Genomic DNA, 22952 nt, shown 5'->3' on the forward strand with positions numbered 1-22952 from the left:
CCCCCCTCCCCTACATCGGTCCAGCCCTATTAAGATGACTATTGTCCTTTTGTGTAAATTATTCTGGATGTAGGGTACGCTTAATAAATGTCACGCAATCTCTGACACATAAACACACTCAAAAAAAAACCAATAAGAAGTATCCTTGCATGGTTAATTCAACAAAAAAAATTTAAATTTGCATACCGTTCTCATGACTTCCCGTCGGTCAAAGGGTAAATATCTGTGTGCTGGCTTAGGTGGGTTCTGGTTAACAGTGCACGAATACCAATAGCACCTCTTTGTTGGAGGGGTTTAGTTTAATTTTGTTTTACTCCATGCCTCCATTGTTGTGGTCTGTCACTGTGTGGTTGGTGATGGAGAAAGTGTGAGGGAGGTGGGGAAAAGTGGAGCCTGTCCAGGAGACGACGCTGACAATGAAGATGAAAAACTGAAGCAGGCTGCGGCTCCCTAGATGAATCTCATGAGTTTTGTTTTTTTGTGCAAGTGCACATGTACATGTGTGTTTACGTCGTGTGAGTGTGCGTGTGTGTTTGTATGTCACGACAGGAGAATCTCTCCAGCGTCTCTGCTCTGATGGTCAGAGGAGAGAGAGGAGGCAGTTTCTCACCCGCTGTGTTCATTCATGCCGCTTTCATCTCTTTTAACAAACTTGCTTTCTAGTAGACACTCACAGGACCTTAATGATCCATAAGCTGCTGAGAGCACAGGCACACAGCCCATAGCGAGAAGTGTGTTTAACAGAGGAAAATAAGCCGGCTCACCTTTTTCTTCCTGAGGTTTGTGCGCGTGTGTACATCGCCCTGGAGAAATCGCCCAGTGCCCTCTTTTTTGCTCGCTATCTCTGCCTTGTTAACCCACTGAGGGCTCCCTCACACAGGGTTTTCATTCTGCTTTCTGTGGTCTCACTGCTCTCTTTACACACACACACAAACACACAAACACTCACAAATGCACATACACGCACAGTAAAAGTTGTGTATCAATATATCTGGATGTCATTGTTTGCAACATAATAAAATTCTGTAAATATAACTTGCCCGTGTGTGTGCTTTCTTTGAGGAGGAGGAACAAGAACTCAAAGAGCAAGTTTGGATGCTTCAGCACATTATTCAGTCCGTTTGATATTAAAGGCATCTGATTGGATGCTGCAACTGCTGCACTTGTTGCTTTTAATAGTCAAAAAAAGCGGGCTAGTCTGCATGTCAAAGTAAGAGCTTTGTAGTCTGTGTGCTGAAGAGGCGTTTAAGTGCTTTCTTGATAGGATTTTAATTGATTTAACACAAATAACCAATTCTGTGGAGACTTGTTTGTGCTATTGGTTTTATTTGTAACATACGCGTCATTTAATCCGAAAAGTATTTTGGCTCTTGGAGAGCAGTTGGTGCTTGTAAATCGGCAAGCACTAAACATTGTCAGCTTAGATTTTAAAGCCTGTCTGCTAACTTTAGGTCGCCAGACTAAAATCTTAAGAAAGAAATGGGTCAGTCGAGGAAAAACTGCAGCTGTAGACAGCCAGTATTATTTATGTATAACTATCAGGCTCAGGAGCACTGATGTTAGTCTGACGCTACAGTGCAGCCTCTTCAGGGCGACTTCCATCCAGTGAGGAGGTCATATAGTCACTGTTGCTGATGCAAATAGAAGGAATGGATCAATCTCGAGTATTTTCTTTAATGAAAGATAAGATGAGAGACACAAGATGTGATTTAAAAACGAGATGTTTGGGTGCTGTGTGTGTGTGTAAAGTAGTTTAAAGTCCAGTTCTTTACACTGAAGAGTTCAGGGCTTTTTTTTTTTTTTTTTTTTTATTTTTGGGCCTTTTTTTTTTTTTTTTTTTAATCAATTATGTACGGCACCTCAGCCTACTTCTGTGCTCTCTCACACACACCTGCTCACTCACCCACACAGCAATTACTCTTCCTCTGCGCCTCCTGGTATCCTAGCAACAGTTGCCTGGATGGCAAGAGCAAACCACCACACCTTGCTCTGTCCTGCAGACCTGTGAGGGTACTCAAATACTGCTAGCTATAGAGGACTGCAAAGGGTAGGTGCAAATGCCAAAATGGGGATTGATCACTACACGAGTTCGTGCAGTGATTGTGTCTTCGTGGGATTTAATGAAAGAATAATGAAACATGTCTCAGTCTGAAACTGGCGTTTCTCAAAAGAGGCACTGGAGTAGAAACACTGGCCTACATCCGCCCCACCACCTCTCTCTCATATATGGCTTTTGCCCGCTTTCTCCCTCGTGCAAGCTGAATACTTCATGAGATAGAAGAAGGGAGACGGGGGAGAAGGCTCACTTTCTCATTTATATTGCTTCTAGGTCACCCATTTCTACATAGTTCTGTAACGAGACTGTTGATATGGATTCATGGCACAGAGAGAGACAGTGAGCTGCAGGGAGCTGTGAGCCAGCATCGATTTAAATAAGCTGGCATGATAAGAAAGTGCGGAGAGGTTTCAAGGTCAGTGTACAACACAGACACGTCAGATGCTGCAGTATTGATTCAACCACAGAGAAGTAAACTGTTTCATGCATTTGTCTGCATTTGAAGATCTCCGCACTCGTGTAATTTATAGGTTTCTGTGTCAGCTCAGTGTAGCTTAGATGAATCCCCTTTTAGTTTACGTGACCGGTGTTATAATCCCTGCAATGCCCGGTGAGAGCGTTCGGGAAAGCTTCAGAAATGGATATGTTACAGGATGTGGCGCCCTCTGGTGGTAGCGTACATGAGGAGGCGAAAACTGCTGCCTCCCAGCACTTTGCAGCAGCAAGTAAGCAGGGGACACATAAATGTAATGGAAAACGGAAATAGAATAACTTTTAAAGGTTGTTTTTGTCTTCACAATGACAACAACAACAAAAAGCTATAAATAAAGTTTCAGATTAAACTTAACGCTTCAGGTGATCAGCATTAACTGACGACATAATGTAATTTTCTAAGATGCTTGCCAGATAGAAATTTAAATTTCTATCATATGAGTAATTTTTCTTCCCCTATGTTGCTTCCTTTTGGTCTCCAGTCTGTAGATCCAGGAATGATGCAACACCTCTAACTGGGTCAGCCTGTGCCTTCCTCGCATCCCTCCCGCCTTCCCCACCATGCTTCAAGTCACCCCTCCTCTTCTTCCTCCTCCTTTCCTCCCACCCCTCTATATGCAAACACTCCTATAGTTTTTTTTCACCATGCATCTCATGTGCTGCGGCCTCTTGTCTCACTCTCGCCCCCAGCCCCCTTCTTTTTTTCTGCCTGATTCATTTTCTCCCGTCCATGCATGCTGTCATAGTGTCTCAGCCTGTTGCTAAATGACTCCCATCGCGCACGCACGCACGCACACGCACGCACACACACACACACACACAGCCACTTTATGCTGGCTAGTTGTTATTGTGGTTTTCCCACACAAACCTGACTCTTAACCGTGTGGATCGTAATGGTGTCAGTAGGTTTGTATGTACAGGAAGGGCACATTGCGTGGCAATGGGAGCTCTAAATGTATTTCTGAGCTGCTCTTCAGATTGGCTGACACTCTCAGACCTCGGTGCGGTGGAGAATATATATGACTGAGCAGTGTCCAATCAATGATTGTTACCATGCAGCCACATACTCTACATATGTGCATGCATACACAGCATACATTCATAAATATCGCTGTAACTGTAATATATTTCAAGCACTATAACTCTATTAATCGGTCCCCTGAGAGAAACACACTGCATGAACCTTAAAGGATACATTATAGAACAAAAGACATGGCCATAAATCTATTATACCAAAGGGCAGGAGCATGTAGCTACAGAGAGGGAACATCCCCTTTCTTTATTCCAGTGTGTGGCACAGAAACAGCGTGGATGAGACTTTAAAAAAAAGTGAGGTAAATGGCAGAAAGGAAATATAATTTACTGTAAAATAGGTTTTATGGGAAAATAATTGCAACTACTTGTATGTTTTTTTAAAATAATAATTAAGTAACATTTTGTACATCACAGTACATTGTGGTCAGCTGCTTCTCCTCGGATAAGTCCCGCCCCCTGGTGATTTGACTGACAGCTCTGATCCGGAGACGAAAGGGTGGCCAGTCACGCTCTCGCCATGCAAATGAGCTGCGCTCGGGCCGGGCGGGTGCCCATGTGGACCAGCACCATGCCTTGTTGTTCTGAGTGCCGATTGGCTGGCTGGCGCCTGATCGGGCTTCATGCGCTGCGGGCCAGCGGCGGAAAGAAAAACATGGAGGGACGTTTACGGCTACGGGGGTTTCCTTTCTCGAATCCCGCGGGGATAACGCCACTACACGAGGAGCCCCTTTGTTCGCGGAGCTTGTAATTCAACTTCATGCCATTAGGAATGTTAATAAATGAACAATGGAAGGTGCTAACAAGCTGGTAAATTAGAGAGCGGAGGAATGGGGAGTGGTTCGGTCGCCGGATTTTGTGGGTGGCCATAGTAACAGGGCGGGGCAGTAATCCGGGAGGGGCGGGTCCTAACGAGAACACGACTCGCCTTGTTGTGTGTATTCCCGTGCTCGCATCGCCATCTTGTTGCCATCCTATTTTTTACGTATGCGAGGATCTACTTTCCGTTCGGCCGGATTAAAAATCGCCCGTGTGCTTTCAGGAGAAACCCAAGGGACGAAAGGTTTGGGAGGGCTGGTGTGAACCGTGCATACGACGCTTACTACTGGGACGCTACTTACCTCCCTCCCCCCTCCCTCGGTCTTTTTCCTCCTTCCGTCCCGGGCTACCGGGTCTCCTGCCGTGAGGTTTTACGCGCAATGAGCATCGATACGCTTCTGGAGGCGGCCAGGTATCTGGAATGGCAAGCCCAGCAGCAACAACAGACCACACGTGGTGAGTTGAACAGCAGACCAGGGGGTTCGTGCTCAACGTGCAGGGCAGTGTGTGTGTTTAATACCATACTCCCTTTTGAGGAACCGACACCCGTTACTACCAGCGGGTTGCATTTGTAATCGATCCGCCTATGAGGCGTTTGTTTGGGTTCCTGTCAAAAAAATAAAAATAAAATAAATAAGAAGGATTCACAGAAAACTACCACCAAACCCCAGGTGCTTACTTATTGCACAGCCTCCCCCGCATTAATGCGGAAACGACTAAAGTTGTTTTTTCGAACAACTTTGCGCGCTCTCGGGAGTGTGTGTGTCAGTCATAGTTTCACCACTCCAGTGACTCACCGTACGCGCGCGAGCGCGTGTGTGTGGGTGAGAGGCAGGAACAGGAGACGTTGTGTGACTAACCGTGGTCCATTTATAAATTGTGTGATTGTCATATAAGTCCTTAATGTGTGTGTTCAGCTCATACACGCGCTGTAACTGTGTAATACCCCCGTGCGCTTTTGGAAATCTGTAAAATCGGCAGTGAAACGGTTTATTATAATTTTATTTTTTCATATTTTTCCAATGAAAAATTTCCCCTGGATCAGTTTGCCCCAGTTTTTGTCCGTCGAGCGCCGGCAGGGCGGTGGCGAGCTGAGGCTGCTCTTTACATAATACCCTGACATTGCTCAGCTATCTTATGACACTCACTTGGGCGGGCCCTCGCGCGCTAACCCCGGCCCTCATTTGTATATCAGTGCTCGAACTTATGCATATTGGCTCGTGCACCTCCGATTAGTTGTCAATCGACGTAAAGATCACTCACTGAACTGGATGAAGGGGGTTGGGGGTGTAGAGGGTGGGGGAGGCTGCCTTTTTGTGTTTCTCCCGTCAGATGACGTGTCAGGCAAACCAGCCCCCCGCTCCCCTTCCCCCTCTCGGCGTGCTTCACCCTACCGCGTGCTAGGGCCCGCCCACAGCTACCACGTGCACACCCCCCCTATCCCCCCCATATACAAACTTACGCGCATGCACACACACCCTCCTCGTCCCCGCCCTTCCCATTCAGTCTGCTGACAGTGGCGGGTCAAAGAGAGAGAAAAGGGGGGTAAGTAGGGCAGCTCACCGCCCTTCTCCTCGTCCCAGCCTCAATGCAGAAGTTATGTAATTTACGTTTGCGTGCGACGTAAATTATAATAATTTATGTAATAATAATACTTTTATTATTAATATAATAATAACAATAACAACGAATAATGTAATTAAGTGCTTTTTAAACTGTTTTGCATTAGTATTATTATGCCTGTAACAGGGATTTCCATTTTCCGAGTTACAGTGTGATTTTACAGTGTGAACTTAGAAAAAAAGCCTCTCTTTCACTTTCAGTCTTTGTCATCACATAGCAGCAGCTATGTGAAAGCAATCATGATGATAAACACCATCTCTATGTTATATAGAGTATACTGTACTGAAAAACATTTTGTTACTTTAGTTTTTAGTTTTAATTATTATATTATTGATATGTAATTTTTTAATCCAAAATTTGGCTTTTTTGTTTCAGAAGCTGTCTAAAAACTTGAAAATGTTCAAACTGCGACTATGCATGTTCATTTCTATGTGATATGTTGAAGGGCTGGAGCCTAAATAAGCTTACACTGGATTAAAAGCGATATGTAGTAGGTACTTTATTAAATCCATAAGTTAGGAGATCCCTGTTATTTTATCCAGAATTCTAACAAATTAGCTGAAATAAAGCTCAATAAGATGCACAAAATAAACGAGCTATTAATATATATAATGAGTAAAGTGACTAAAGATGCAAATAAACAAACATTTAAATACAAATTTTTCTGTGTTCACATGTGACACCACTATGCAATATGCTTTAATATTTTTACGTTCAAAATATTACAAATTTGTTACAGTTTAATTTTTTAACATTGACTAATCAACAGTTGATTTAGTGATTTTTGCATCAAAGGAAGGACAGCCTGTGCTGTTCAGAAGGAGTCGGAGGATGATTTCTCAGTATATAGATAACTTGATTATAACTCTGTGGGAACTCTCTCAACATTGTTGTTATCAAATCCTATTGTTCAAAGGAATATATTCTTCCAGAAGTGATTAGAAATATGTCTGTGGTCGTGATCGTATCATTGACTACGCAGGCGTTTTGCCCGGGTTGCGTCATCGGGAGTTTTTATTCTCACGCAGAGAGGAAACGAAAGTGTTACTTAACGCACAGCTAGGCATCTTGGCATGTGCTGTATCTGTTTTGTTGGAGGTGGCTGGGATGTGTGTTGGCGTTGTGCAGGTTTGAGGAATCCCTGGGATCTTCTAATGTTGCAGTTTCCATGGTGACTGAGGGCTTTCCACATTACTTTCTAGTCTGCCTGCTACAGTGTGCAGTAACTACTCACTCATATCATCACTCACTGTGTGTATGTGTGTGTGTTTCTTTGCCTCTGCATAATGATGTCTTTGCCTTTGTTTGCAGCACAACAGTGCTTCATTTGTATGTTGTCACGCTGCCAGCTCTAGTTATCCCAGCCGAATGGCTCCTTCACAACAGTCCTCAACTCTTGGTCAGACGCCCTGACGCAGCCCAGGGCGAGAGGCTCTCTCAGTGCTGGACCGGTCCAATCACAGGGCAGACTGAGGGGTGTTCTCTCCAGTGAGGCAACAGATTCAGAGACAGTTAATGTGGTTATTTGCCCCTCCTCACTGTCTCATTCTCTGATGACATCATTCTTTGTACGTGTTTGTGTGCAGGAAGTGTTGGTGTGCATGATACAGACAAAGTGAAATACATCATGACAGATTCGGTAGCGTAGCAGTGAAGCTGCTAAGAGGACCTGTAGGGAACATAGGTCATATGTTGGTTGATAAATTACAAGTGATTAATGAAATCAGAATTTATGAAGAGTGCTTTCTGCATTTAGCACAGATCACTTTTTTCCAGATTTTGGGAATAAAATTGGCTTTTCATCAAAGGAAACTCACCAGGGCTGTGATAAAAATGTAACAGGGGGTTAATTTACTCAGGCATTCAATACATTTCTTTTTTCAAATGGCCAGAAATGAGAGGAAAATGCAATACCTCCTTTTCTGTCCGACACCCCAGACTCAACATCTTAATTGTATGTGAACCAGTAGTGATAAGGAGCATACCCCTCCCACCCCACAGAGGTGCATTATGCGCTAGGAGACCACTGCAGATGTGGTGTCCTAGCGCGTTTCAGATATGATAAATGTCTGACATAGGTGAACATTAAACAGATTTTGTCCTGCCAGATCCTTGCTACACAGTCAGTGTGACGTCTGATTGTGTTGCAATCCACAGTGAGTGAGTGGGCGTAGTGTGTCCTGCCTCCTGCATGCTCTATTCAGACAGCACCCTCGCCTAAACCAAACAAAGTATTTCCAGTATTGAGAACCAATCTGATGTGGACTATTTTGTGTTGTGTGCTACATTTGGACAATGACGCAGCCTGTTAATGAGTAAAATGTGCAGAAATACTGTGTGAAAACTAGTTTTAACTACTGAAAGGCCAGTCTTGCCAGATTATCATATACATCACATTACTGCTTGTCTCCTTACATACTACTGTTGTCACGCTGATTCTGAAATCCTGGGCTGATGTTATAAAAGCTTGGCTCATAGCCGGCACTGATGGCTGCATTTTATTCTGTTTGATTGTTTTATTTTTATAGTTATTTGCTCTTCTTTTGTGCCAGAGAATCTTTATTATATCAAGTAACTAAAGGTCTTTTCAGCTCTTTATCACACTGTCTTTGAACAGAGAACAGATGCATTTCAGTTGCTGACATCAGTAATTGTAGACGACAGTCAACAAGACTGTTATCAGCCAATAGTGATAGTCATCCATCCTTGTTCTTCTTACTTGTTTGATGTTAGTCCTTATTTAACTTTAACTTACTTCTTTTCCTCCTTTAGAAGAAGAGCAACTTGAAGACAAGGAGCTCATCAGAAGGGAGGCGGAGTCAAAGCATGTGGAACTTGTGGCTTCACCATCTCAGCCAGTAGGAGCCAATCATGTCACCTGGGGTGATGAAACTCACCGTCAACAGCCGCATCACCTTCCTGTCCCACCGCCCCCGTCTCTACCTACTCGTCAACTCCCCATTGCAGTCATCCCAATGGTGCCGGTTGTCACCGCGACAACTTCAGTCCCGCCCCTTCCGCTCAAAACGCCAATTGCTGCTGCAGCAGCGATGCTCAACAGCTCCCCGCCAGTCAAGAACTCTTCCTCCCCTCCACCTCAGCCAGCGACTCGTCAACTGTTGTGCTCCCCTCAGATCAAAGTGGAACCCAGTGAGCAGCTGATAGATGTAAAGCCTGGAGCATCACAGCTTCAGGTTCAGATCAAGTACCCGGCCCCAATCAGCACTAATGGCTCCCAACACGCACTGGTTCCTCATCAGGCCCCACTCACACCTCAGCCACAGCCTAACGGGATGACCATGGAGGAAATGAAGGGAATGGAAGGGAAGAGGAGACCAGGAGGGTGAGTTTGTTTGTGTGTCTGTCTGTGTGTGTGTTAAATAAGGTATAAAGAGTGATCGGCTTATGGTTGATTATTTATTTTGCCTTTCCAGGGCGGGGACCAGAGAGGTGCACAATAAACTGGAGAAGAACAGGTTAGTCAAAATGATGGTAACCCCTCTCATGTTGAAAGAAATTGAGGAAAACTTGCCTTCCACATACACACATTTTCTGGGTGTTTTTCATGAAAGCATTTAATGAGGGCAAAGGTCACGGCAGTTCCTGAACTAATATAAATCCATGAAATCCTTCATCAAAAATGCAAAATTGGAGGTTTGAAATTTGTTGGTAAAAATCCCACGCAAAGAATCGACCGTCTTAAAAATGGTGAATATTCACAGTTGAGCAAAGACTACCATATGAAGTTCGACTCTTACATTTCTGCCTCTTCAGGCGAGCGCACCTGAAGGAGTGTTTTGAGACACTGAAGAAAAATGTTCCGAACATTGATGAGAAGAAAACGTCCAACCTCAGTGTTCTCCGCAGCGCTTTGCGTTACATACAGGTAAGGACAGTTTCAGCTTTCCCCAGCAAGCTCTTCATGTTACTTTGTCAGGACTTCAGTTAACTGGTTGAGCTCTGGGGACCTCATAGGTCATAGGTCCAGTGTTATTGGTGTGGTTAGTCTCTTGTGACGGTGATACAGTGTCTGCTACATGCTTGTGAATCAGTCAGTATAATGTAATACTTGGAGGCTTCTTTGTTTCCAAGACCTTGGTCTATACAGTGGTAACCAGTTGTTCCAACACTGCCCTGTAGTCATGTAGGGATAGAAAAGAAACGGGCTGAACTAAATTGGTGGTTTTCAAAGTTTTTGTTCCAAGTCACATCAGAGGGGAAACTAAAAGTTCAAGGCACACCTTTATCCATGGATGTCTCCTTTAGATTGTCTTGTTAGATGAAGGGACTTCATCTAAAGCTCATTTGTGGCAACTGGACCTCGATTGATGCCTGCAGTTTTTTATGTAACAGTGTTACAACTTTATTAACATATTTCTTGCCTCAATCACCTTTGCAGACACTTTGGTTCAGCTCAAGCACTCTTCTACTGTAGGCCAAGTTTCTCTCAGAAACATGCTTTCCTCCATTAGCCACTAGTACCTTCTCAGCTTGCCTCAACACAGCTTGACTCGACTCGACTCTGTTTCAATCGGTTTCCATTACAACTGAGTACCACCTAATGTGCGTGGGGTCGTTATAGCAACATGGCCGAAAGTCCCGTGATGTCATTTGTATGCCACAGGAACGCCACAACAAAGGAGGACGTCGAGGCGATGATATAACTGCTGCTCAGCGTGTGGCTTTTTGTCAAACCCAGTGGCCATGGTGTTGTTTTTTTCTGTAGCCATTTCTGTCGCTCCGAGGTTTTAAAAAAATGGGGGTTTTGAGCATCTCCTTTTTGTGAAGGAGACGCTCTTGTCACTCATCGAGTGATGCCACTGTCTAACCAGTCAGTGACGTGCAGTCTGTTAATGTCATATTTTCGGATTACCTCAGATTGCTTGGATCCTCAACCGAGTAGGGACTAAAAAATACCTGGTACCAGCTAAAGGACACAAGCCTAAAAACCGAGTCGAGCTGTGCCAAGCTGACCCAAGTAGGTACTAATGGAAAAGAGCTACAAGTCTTTTTTTAGCCTGGTTTGGCACAGAGTTTACTAGGGCTGCCACAAACGATTATTTTGATAGTCGACTAGACACTGATTATTTTTGCGATTAGTCGACTAATCAGATCATCATCCATTGAACGTAAAACGTACAGCTTATTGCACCAGCAGCATCTGCTCTTATATAACTATCATTAGCTTACAGCTTTAAGTGTTTAAGGTATGTGCTAACTAAAAATAAAGACAAGATGATAGTTTATTAAATTGTAATGAAATTTGCAGATTGTTTCGGTGAAGTTTAATAAACTCCTTGCTATCTAAAATATAACGGGACACCGGAGTATATTCTCCAGCATCTCACACTTCTGATAACCAGCTGTCTGCTTGACGTTTATTCAGCTGTGTAAAATCTATAACTTTAATCTCAGCCAAACAGATTTACTCAGGAACAAAAAAAATACAAAAAAAAAAAGCCAAACAATAACATTTTTAAGTTATCTAAGTGACTTATATAACATGTTTAACCTGAGTAGCGAAAGCCGGCGGTGACGCCGGGAGTCCGGTGTTCTCACGGGCTCTAGTGAGCCATGCCCCCGGCTAGCTATCGAGCTAGTGGGTAACAGACGTCTCAAAAACGTCGGAGCGCTTTTGAAAGTATGTGGTGTCTTGATAAACTGAGCAGATATTTGAAGTTTACACAGCTACATTCTCGCCTGAAAATATGTTAAACGTTTAACTAGCTGCCGCCATTGTTGGAAACTGAGCTGGGCTGTGCTATGAATTCTGGGACAGAGCTGCTTCTTCTTCTTCGGGGTTTAACGGCAGCTGGCATCCTTGTACATGCAGTGCTGCCATCTTCTGTTTCAGTCTGTTATTACACTCTTAAATCCTACTACCGTACTTATTCCTGCGTCTTTTGTGATCTTACAAAGCTTCAAATGACGCGTCGACTATTAAATCAGTCGTTGTCGATTTTGATAGTCGACGTAACCGTGACTAGTCGACTAATCGTGGCAGCCCTAGTGTTAACACCTGGCACTTTCTCTGACAGATGGCGTTCTTGGGCTCAGGGTTTTGCCTTTTCCAGTTCAGCTGAAGTAACACGGGTTGCTGTCTCCAGACTGTTCACTGACAGTTAGTTTTTTCTAATTTGCAGTGGCCAATTTGCACTGTTTGTTAGTTACACAAGAACATCACTCGTATTACTCTCCTCCTCTCAGTCAGGGCCTTTGGTGTGTCTTCTTCTAATTCCCTTCATTCAGCAACTGAATGAACTTATTTTTATGCTTTAAACTAAAAACTACTGGTACAACAACTCAACATTTCACTCTTAACTTTTCGTGTATAATGTAAGGCTGTCACAAAGTCCCACAGCACACCTGGACTTGCATCACATCACAGCAAATCTTGTGGGAACTACATAACATGAAAGGATAAAATGGCAACTTTTTTTTGTTAGAAGATCTAACGTTGCACATCGAGGCAGGAGGCTGATGGTACTTGGGTGAAGGGACGACTGTATAGCCCCAAGAGGGAAGTTTTCGGTCTGCAAAAGTAGACAAATGAGGACTTTTGTACTTTTTTTTTTTTTTAGCAGAAATAGATGTCAGGCTGGAGCTGCTGTCTATGTAGGGGGTTACTTTATTGCAGTGTAAGCTTTAAGATTTTGAGTCCAATGAAATACGCAGCGGAAAGTCAGTGGAAGGAGCTAAATTAGGGCGTGAGATGAGGGAATTTATTCGAAACAAGATGACTGCAAGTTCATGGGCTGCTCTCCAGGGAGCAGAGCGCAGAGGGATTTCAGGCCATCTTTAAGATGATGATGGTTGTTAGGCAGAGCCTAGCTGCGTTTGAGGAAACACAAACAGCACATATTAGATACACGTTTCTTGCTTTAGAGGTAATATACAGTGAAAAGCGGGTTGTTAGTATGGGTGAAAGGTGAGTCAGTATGTCTGTAGTCTAACCTTTCATGTGTGCCCTGTTTGTACAGCAGTGTTTAACCTCACTGCACACACAGTTTGCAACCTTTCACCTCCAGTTTAACTTGTCTCGATATTCTGGCAGTAGTTATACTGATGGGAAGAAGAAGTTGCATAAACTTTGTTGTTGTTTTTTTATTATTATTTTAATTGCAGAACTATTTGAAAGACCATCCCTCTAGGTGATCGTGTAACATTCAGTGATTTTAAAATCATTTAGCCATATCAGTATATTTGAGGGCGTGTGCACAAACAGAAAAACATTAAGTATCGGCTGCTTTTTATCCGTTTTGCAGGATTATAAATGAGATATTTTAGGATTTGGGGCTATTTGTCAGACACAGCAAGACATTTGAAGTTTTGTGGAGAAGCAGAGTAATCATTAGCTTAACAGACACACGGCTAGTGTATGTCAGCGTTGCTTGCAGTATTTTCCCCAGCCCACACTGTACTGCGGAGCTGGTTGGGTAATATCTTAGAGGGATGCTTTTCCTTTATCACACTATGTTGAGGCTGATGAATTGCTTCACTTTTCCTCTGTTTTCCTTTGATGGTTTCATTGTGGCATACTCTCCTCTGATTTATAATATTTGCTGGCTTTATTGTAGGTGAATGACTGCGTTTAGATGCGTACAAACACCCGGTCTTCTCTTTTTTTTTTTCTTTCTCCATGAAGCATAAAAAGCCTGATTATTCATATCCCTCCGTGCACGCTCATAACAGTTTTCAATTTTCTGATCGTCTGCCTGCAGGCGAGTCGTGATTTCATCTCAGCTTCGATGGTCTGAGCCAAAAACAGAAACTGGAGATGGTGTTTTAGTACTCCGGGTAGCACATCCAGGTTTCTCAAATGATTGATGATGGTGTTTCCATGCACAGCGATCATAATCAGGACCTTAATGCACATTCGTCCTTTTCTCTTCTCACCTCTCCCCATGTGAACCTGCAAACCTCTTCCCCCTCCTTCTCGCGGAGCCATGTGAGACCTGAGCACATGGCTAGCGCAAGGCCGATGATGTCACCACAGCTCACCCACTCCAGTAGCTTTGCATCCCTAGACTGCAGAGAGAAGGAGATGGGCAGTGATGGGCTCAGTGTTTACGCTAATGGAGCGGCGCATGCACTTATATCAGCTCTTCTTTGTCCCAGCCTTTTCTTATCCACATCTGTGTCCGTCTCGTCCTGTGTCACCCCGCTGTCTCTTGCCTTTAAAGCACTTGGTAACTATGGCAACAGGCGGCAGGTGGCCGGGGCACTGTAGTGAGTCCGTTCCTCCGTGTTTGTCTGCATGAGGGAGTGTGCCAGATGCAAGACTAAACGAGTCAAATTCTGGTCATATTGGTCTTTCTGTCAGCAGTTATGGATGATGGAGCACTCACAGGTGCTTTCAAGACATGGATAGTCCTGCTGCCTTGTCCTCATATCAGATTACAGATGCATATGATTAAGAAAAAACCTTCCGGGGCAAATTTCATCTCACCTGAGTCATTTGCACCTTTTTTTTTTATTACAGGGAACTTTCTGAAATGAGGATGGATAAAAGAGCGATAGATGAAGCACAGGAGAATAAGGGGGGAAGGGTCTTGAGGGAGTGGCGGATGTGGGGAGGAGGAGGAGGAGAAGAGAGGAGGGGAGGAAAGAAGGGAAGAAAAAAGAGGAGGAGGAGGGGGGTTGGGAGGGATCCAAGAGCACCCGACTGGCAAACATCCAGTCGCATCACTCCTTATATGTAATTGCCCCTGCGCTTCACCCAATTAGAGGGCTCCTTATGTTTTTTACAAACTGCTGCTCAAGCAGCCAAATCCTCACAAATGGGGTTGCCAAGGAAACAGCTATGGGTGGCAGCTGCTTCCTTGGTGATTTAGTGCAGGACTAATGGTGTCTGGGTTGATGCGAGAAGACCTTGAAATGATGTTCATGGATGCACATTCGCACTTCGGACACACTTGCAGTTCTTCGGAAGTCCTTGTGTTTCAAAGAGTCTGCTGTGTCAATTAAGTGTCACATCTCCAGCACTGGAGTGCGTTAATGCTACGTGGAGCTCCGCAGATCTATGGTTACATGTTGTATGTGTGTAGTAACACTTTGCAGAAGTGTCAAAAATACTGTTAAAACGGACGCATTTGATTAAAGTGGGTTACTCGTGCTTTTGTTTGTCTTTTAGTTTAGTGCATGCAGTGGAGAAGACAGGCGCATTAAAATGTCCACTACAGCTATTGATTGTTTCTCATCCCGGCATCTTTTGAGCTCCATGTTGGTGAACTCCATGCCGATTCAATTTCCTTCTCAATCAACATCTGACCTACTATGCGTATTGCACATAGATGATATGCTGCTGGGTCAGGGGAAGACCGCCTGCAAGTGCATCTGCTTTGGTTGGCTTCTGTAACGTTTCTCACTGCACAGCCAGAGATGCTGATCCATCCAAAATCTGTGTTAAAACAAGCTTCAAATTTGTGACGACAACATGCATTTTTATCAGAACAGAAAGCTGCCCCTAAATGTGCTCTACTCAGAGTTTTTTTTATGTATCAAATGCTTTTATGTTTCTTTGGATACTAATTTTAGCTAAATGAGTTCAGTAATGACTAATGTCAATAAACAACTGGCTAGTTGTTTATTGACTGGCCAAGTTTGTTGTAAGTACACTGATAATGAGTATGCAGTATTTATACTGGTCTCACCGCTGCTCTACAGCATGACGTGTAGTATTTACAGTAATCCCTGGTTACACTGCATGCATATAAAACATTAGGTCATGTAATGTTTCCACTGTGTAATCACCATTTATGTTTTGGTTAGTGGGGTTTAAAATATCAATAAAAAAATGACGATCCACTTTTGCTTCTCAAATGGCGAAAAACACAGAAATCCACAGACTTCTATGAAGTTTGTTAAGGCAGTGAGTCTGTACTATCTGTGGACCGTTTGTGCTTATGTGTGTAGTTATGCCTTCACCTTAGAAGTCGGATGTCGTAGCTGACTTCACATTCCAGTAGTAGTTTGAAAATCATGGAAAAACAGGTTTTGGTTTGCTCTGTAGTGCAGTGAAACTATTACTGTGTCACTCGTGATACGGTGCTTGGTTTTTGTTTGTTTGTTTTTGCACTTAAAAGCACTACTGGAGCACATTCACAGACAAACTGGTCAGTGCTCTGCATATGGTTTATTTAGCCACAGCACTGGTTACAGATAAGTTTTACTCTTTTGCTAATGTTTACTTTAACAGTCAATCTTGGATTGCTGAGTTGGGTTCGGTAGGATTGCACTGAACTGACTTCAGTTCAAAATTGGAGCTGGAAACTCATAAATCGTTACCTCAACATCAAATGAAATTCACCAGTACCTCCCAAAGGCCTGCTTTGAAGCCCAGATCAATGTTTTGATTGATGCCAGCTCGTTCATGTTAACATCATTAATAATAATTTTACACTGCATACACACAGAACCTCTAGTGCAAAAGCACCAGTGTTGTTTAACTGTGTGGTTACATGTGATTTGTAAATGTAACCTGGTCCTATGCTGACAAATCACTGGAACTGATTTTTGCTGTAATTTCCAGCACTGCCTCCTCGTCACTTATGACCTCTAAAACGGCTCGCACGATCAGGCTTCACACAACTGCGTGCGTGGACGCACAAAGACGGGAGGGCGTTGGTGTGAGCGGTGTTGAGCTGTTAAGTGATTTGAGTGCTACTAACCTGCACCATGTGAACTGTTTAAAGAGGGCTGTGGGGAAGGTGGGTTCGCGTGTGAGGCCATCACGTGCCTGCAGAGAGTAAACAGCTTTTCCTGCAGTAAGATCATGTGTCCCCATATGCTCATTTTGTGTAATCTCGCTTGTATTTCCAGCCTTACCTCAGTTCCCTTTTGTTTATTATCCTTTCGGCGGTTCGCTTCGTGTTTGCGCTAATTGTCAGATAAACACAGCCACAACAAAAAAGACAATTACACCCGTGATATACATTTATCAGCAATGTCCTCCGTAACAGTGGCACAATTACCAGCAATCAGACCACCACAAACAAGCCTATGCTGGCTCAAAATGGGCCTCGGGGGGTGAATGCACACATAATCATGACAGGTCTGCACACATTTACCTGACTTAGCAGAAGTCTGTTATTTCAAGCCATTTGATTAGCTGTAGTATTGTAATTTGAAACCCACCTTAAGATTTGATTTGTCTTACAATCCTTGTGATTTTCCTTCTGTTTTCAAAGTTAAAACCCTCGTGGTGGGCGCCAGAATAAAGTGCAAGCGGCAAGCGCCTAATACCTCCTGGATTTGTTCAGCAGTTATACTGGAAGAGGTGGCGCTCTGAGACAGTCTGATACATCACTGAGGATCATTTGCACCTTCATTAGGACAGGAAGCCATTTTCTGCCAAGCCTTTTTTTTTCCCTCCAAGTTTTCATGCTGGCTATTCAACATCTCAACCAGATATTTAGTTTCCAGAATTAATCAGCTGCACACAACATACTATTCTACTTTTCTCCTCCCATTCCCCGCCCGTACCTTCCCCTCTACCTCCTCCCATGCGTCATTCCTCACCAGTAATCTGCCTTAATGTCCTTAGCCTGTCATAGTGTTTGGAGTTCATGCGTCAGCTGACCTACACAGAAACTGGGTCACGACGATGGTGTGGCGGGGCTGGGAAAGCTCTGCTCTTTCTTCCTAAATCTTTCCATGAAGCTTCCGTTCTTCTTGCGTTTCCTGCCATGTTTATAATCATTTCATTTTCCTCAATCATTTCCTGAATCCTCCACATTCAGCTCACTCTTGCTGCATGGCGGTGCTCTAGAAAGTAACGCATTTATTATTAACAGATTTCAGTAATCCAGTGACAGAACTGTAGCAGTAATTAGGAACTATTATCAACCCCAAAGTGATTTGGGGTTGATAATAGACAGGAGGGTGTTTTCTCTCACCCTGGCCTCAAAAAAAAAAACTAGCGTGATATCCAAGAAATGGGAGGAGCTTAGGTAAATGACTAAATGCCACTAAAGCAGTGTGGACATGCTTGAATTTGCAGGCGTGACTTCCCGCTGGTGTATGAATCTGGGATAGCATGGATAATGTTTGTTTAGAAGTACAGGGAGAAGAAAAGTTGTGTTGTAATGCTGTTTATTTACAGTGTGGGTATTTAAAAAGAATTCTAACCTGAAACAGTATTGGGTTTATTCTGAAAAAGCCACATGGGTTATTAGTTAAAAGAGGCAAAATGAGGGAGTTTCCCTTTTCTCTGACCTTTCTTTGCTGTTAGCTGTTGATTAAAAGTCCCCCGTCTGTTTCATATTAACACACTTCCACTGTTTCACAGAGCCAAATCCCCCCACGCTTCCCTCAAAGGCACAAACTTGAAACAGCTGCTTAAAACCAGGCAGCATCAGTCAGCGCTAACGAAGTAAGGACAGGTTTTTCTTGAAAAGAAACTCAGCCATAGGATTACTCGTCGTCATATTGATGTAAATGATTTTTTAGATAGCCTCACTTGAGACTGCGCTACTCGCCAGTTAGCCTTAACATTAAAAGCACCCGCCTGATGCTATGTAGCATCCCCCTGTGTACCTCAGATAAATCTGACCCAGTGCAGCCTTTAGGTTCTTTGGGTTGCAGGATGAGGCCTCCTGGTCTTACTTCACCTGTTGTTGGTAATTGGTTAAGACATTTTTCATTTTTCTCTTTTTGTATCATAAATGCAGATATGACGACATATTATATTTTTATAACAGTCTACACCTGTTCTCTTTGTCATCCTTTAAGACTCTGAAGCGCAAGGAGAAGGAGTACGAGCACGAGATGGAGCGTCTGGCTCGAGAGAAGATCGCAACGCAGCAGCGGCTGGTCGAGCTGAAGAACGAGCTCAGCCAGAACATGGACGCCATAGAAATCGACAGAGTCCTCAGACAGACCATCCAGCCAGAGGACGACCAGGCGTCCACGTCCACGGCCTCAGGTAAGGGAACAGACTGCAGCAGTTTGTTTTCAAACTGAATCGCAGGAGAGAAGGGTGATCAGAGAAGTTTGTTTTTTGATGTAGCAGTCGTTACATGTGGTTTGAATTTTACTTTTACGTAAACATTCATATCGTGATCACTGTTTCTGCTCTAATCTGCAGAAGGAGAAGATAATTATGAGCAGGACATGGACGAGGACGTTCCCGCCCCTCCTGCTCCCACGCCCCTCCCCAAACCGGCTCCTCCCATTTTACAAGCTCAGCCACTCATCACCCCTCACTTGGCGATCCAGCACACCACACTGCCTATCCTCACCAGCGCCTCCCCCGTGGGTCCCCCTCCACCTCAAGCCATTGCCCCTGCTCCAGCCCCGGGTCAACCCCCACCGCCACCTCCTCATCCTATCCAGCCCCCAGCCATGCAGGTCCAGCCCACCGTCATCGCTCACGCCACTGTGTCCCATGCTTCAGTCATCCAGGCTGTCAATAATGCCCTTCCCACCAATCACAAACACCTAACGCATATCGCTCCATCACCTGGCCCCAACTCTTCCACACCTCAGCCGATCACAGCGGCTCCGGCTGCCCCTGCCACCGCCACTCACCAGCCAATAACTGCCCAGCCCATCGGACACATCACCGTCCATCCGGTGGCCCACCTGGGCTCTCCTTTGGCATCCCACCTCCCGACTCTCTACCCCCAGGGCATGTCTGTGTCCCAGCCCACGATGGTGGGCCACATCGCCCACACCTTCGCCCACCACACCCTTCCTCACGTCCAGGCCAATCCTCAAACTAACACTAACGGCGCCCAGGTGAACAGCGCGACTGTGGTGAGCCAGGGAAGCCCGTCGCTAGGGAAACCCACAGCAGTGCTGGCCCCCCACCCACAGCTGGTTGGACAGGCTACTGTCCTGAACCCTGTCACCATGGTTACAGTCCCAACCTTTCCCGTCAGCACGCTCAAACTGGCCTGAAACAGACAATAATACCTGTAGCGATGGATGTGAGACAGGAGAACGAGTTTTCATCTCCTGTCAGTCGCAGAGTCTCTGACAGACACGTGAACATTTGAGCATCAACTGTTTCTGGACTTTGTGTGATGAATATCTTCTGAGATATTTCAGTCACGGCTCTGTTAGTTTGTGAACAATTACATTAAAGCTGAGTCAGCAGGTCGGGCCATTGTTTGTGAAAATGCGACTGTGACGTTTGTCTCCCCCGCAAACACAGAAACTCTGTTTTACCTTTTTATCTTCCTTCCTTTTCTCTTTATTTTACCGCCAGAGGCACTAACACAATAAGCTCAGTTTGCACTCAGGCATCAAGGATTTACTTTAACTGGTCATTCAGTCATTTAGGGGAAATGATTACAGCGAGACAGAGAGAGGACTTTGAGCTCGTGTGGGACGTGTAACGTCACTCCTGTGTTTAAAGGGTGGAGCTGGAGTTGGATTCAGTGGTCTCATCCAGATAAATCACACGCAGGGCCGTTTATCAGTCAATTACATCACATAACATTACATAGTTAATTAGGGCTAAAACATTGTCACGTACTGATGCAGTTATTTAGTTTTTTCTACCAGGAACACGACAGGAAAGTTTTTTGTTCTTCCCCTTTCGCTTTTGCCATGATCTAAGTTCGACACGTGGCAGACGAAGTCATTCTTTAAACATCTTGCAAATAGTTTAAGGAAAAGAATTTGAGGATGGTAGTGCAATAAAAAAAAAACCTGACACGCTGCAGTTCAGAATACAAAAAAAGGAGACAGCACATCTTTTTAAAGGCAAATTCTGCAGTGGAGTTAATTTTTTCATTTTCTTTTTATCCACTACCTCAGAAGGCTTTTATTTTGGAGGGCGACTCCAAAACAGCGATTTGCTCCAGAGAATTGGGGCAGTGATTGCTCGGTTTGGTCAGCGTACAGTAGTGTCTGTTATTGATGGCCCTGTGGAGAAGTTGTGTCATGTTAACCACAAATAAAAGTAGGGCAGTAAGTTTGAAGCGAGCAGGAGCTGAGTCAGAAAAGCAGCTGAGGACAGAAGCTGGCAACTGGGATTTTCCAGCTATTTGTTGAAAAAAAATAGTTAAAAGTAGGAAGAGCGTGCAGTGCAGTCAGCTTTGATCTGGTTACCTACACCCACAGTGAAAAGCTTGCCTTCTGCTGGGTTTTTAAAGAAAGATGTTAAAGGCTCTCAGCTATCTTTCACTGCCAGATTCAAAACCTGAGAAGTTGCCCAGTTACCCACAGGTCATTTGAGTGCATCAACTCCCGTCAAGTCTGCACACACTGGTGGTTATTGAGGCTTAAAGCAGCTTAACGAGCCCTCAGGAAACCTCCTAGGACTGCTCCGAAGCTCGTGTTTGTGCGTTTTAATAGGATTGTTTATTAGCTAAGACATTTTGAAACCAACCAAAGGCCTGAGCGAGACTGTAAGCAGAAAATTGTCTGCATACCTGCTCTCAAACAGTCAGGCAGGTTTCCTTTTGTCCCTTTGATGAGTGATGTTCCTTCAGCACACTGTGGGGAAAACAGGTTTCCAGCCGCTTTAGTGTAACGCAACAGCTCCCTCTGCTGTCGTTACCCAGGCACACACAGCACACAAGTTTCCGATGAGGCTTTTAAAAATTGTGAAAATGCTTTTTTTTTTTTTTTTTTTTTTTTAAACTTAACAGAACGAAACAAAATTATATGACTGTATGGAAGCTTGTTTATGCCACTAAAATAAAAACAAAAAACACAATGTTGCCGTTCAGACTTCTGAGAACATAACTTTAAATGGTTAGTATTTCGAAATTTCAGCTTTCTCAGAAGTTTCGCTCAGCAAGATGACATTTTGAAGAAAAAAAAATTTTTTAAAAAAAAATTTACATTCTTCCAGTGGCAGAAACAACCTTCCATAGATTGAACTATCACTTTATCTACTTGTTTTAGAGGGCGATGCAAGGCCAAAAGTACAGCTTTTCATTCCAAGAGAAATTTGGAAGAGATGTCCGACAAATGCTGAACACCAAATCTTCAGCCCCAGTCCAGAAAATTTGTTAAAAAAATCAAAAAAAATCAAATGTATTTAAATTTTAAAAAAGCCGAAAGTGTGTTCGTGTGCGAGCGCATTCTCACAGCCTTTTCATCAGATTTCTCTTCGGTATAATGTCGTCAGTCTTGCGTGGCTCTGCTCCTCACCTCCTCTGCTGGTTTCCGTGTGTTACGTATGTATATGTGACTGTTTTCAGTATGTTTTATATTCTGTACTATAGCTAATCCTATTGTACCTGTAGCATGGCTCTGTTTTTTGTTTAGGTTTTTTTGGGAGGGGGGTGTTTACCCTTTGCCCTGTGCATGATTGAATGTGTGTGTGAGCGTGTAGCTAGCAGGTTATTTTTTTACACAGAGGTGATTTATGGTATGAGCCTGTTTGGGTGCTATTGTGTGTGCCTCTACTCAGTTTTCCTGAACACTGTGACAGCTCTGGCAAAACACATCGAGCGAATGGAAGAGACAAAGAATTACTGTCACACACGTTTTTTTTCTTTTTCTTTATTCTCCTTTTTTTTTTTTTAATATGTAAGGTTTCCATATTTGTGAGTTGGACTGAGACATGAAATGTAGGGGGGGGGGGCAAAAAAAAGCTGTTGATCCTTTCTTGATAACCTAATAATGTCTAATATTTGAGTTTTTGTAATATTTGTATGTATGTATGAAAGTTTTGTAAATTTGTGATTGTATGCACGTTTTGGCAAATGAGTGTATGTATCTTCAAAATTTTAAAAATGCTTGTTTCTTTTCTTTTTTTGTTTTGTTTTGCATGTAGATTCTGTTTAGTTTCTTTTGATTAGAAGTTTTGTTTTAATGTTTTATTTCTGGGACCATGTACAATACTATATAACGTGGGCAGAATCTTGGACCTCATGCTACATTGATATTATATATGAATATAAAAAACATCTTTTCCCTATGGAGAAAGTTTTAAGTTATATATCGCCTGTACACTTTGGGCTGCCTT

At 43.7% G+C, this 22952-nt stretch overlaps 1 protein-coding gene across 1 annotated transcript; it reads left to right on the forward strand.

The window, feature by feature from the left end:
• Positions 1-4498: 4498 nt before the first annotated feature.
• mntb (MAX network transcriptional repressor b) lies at positions 4499-22756 on the forward strand. The gene is made up of 6 exons (XM_005727900.1): positions 4499-4855; positions 8795-9365; positions 9457-9498; positions 9797-9908; positions 18755-18947; positions 19110-22756. The coding sequence occupies exons 1-6, from the start codon at positions 4780-4782 to the stop codon at positions 19922-19924; spliced, it is 1809 nt and encodes a 602-aa protein (XP_005727957.1). The 5' UTR covers positions 4499-4779; the 3' UTR covers positions 19925-22756.
• Positions 22757-22952: the final 196 nt, after the last annotated feature.

This window comes from Pundamilia nyererei, unplaced genomic scaffold, assembly GCF_000239375.1.
Source record: "Pundamilia nyererei isolate P.nyererei 1_Seehausen unplaced genomic scaffold, PunNye1.0 scaffold00026, whole genome shotgun sequence".
In the NCBI taxonomy this organism is placed as follows: domain Eukaryota; kingdom Metazoa; phylum Chordata; class Actinopteri; order Cichliformes; family Cichlidae; genus Pundamilia; species Pundamilia nyererei.

Bases quoted from the DNA above. Each gene is read 5' to 3' on its own strand.
- mntb (XM_005727900.1), top strand. From the start codon at position 4,780: ATGAGCATCGATACGCTTCTGGAGGCGGCCAGGTATCTGGAATGGCAA. The intron at 9,499-9,796 runs GTTAGTCAAAAT...CTGCCTCTTCAG, and splicing joins AATAAACTGGAGAAGAACAG to GCGAGCGCACCTGAAGGAGT. The intron at 9,909-18,754 runs GTAAGGACAGTT...TCATCCTTTAAG, and splicing joins GCGCTTTGCGTTACATACAG to ACTCTGAAGCGCAAGGAGAA.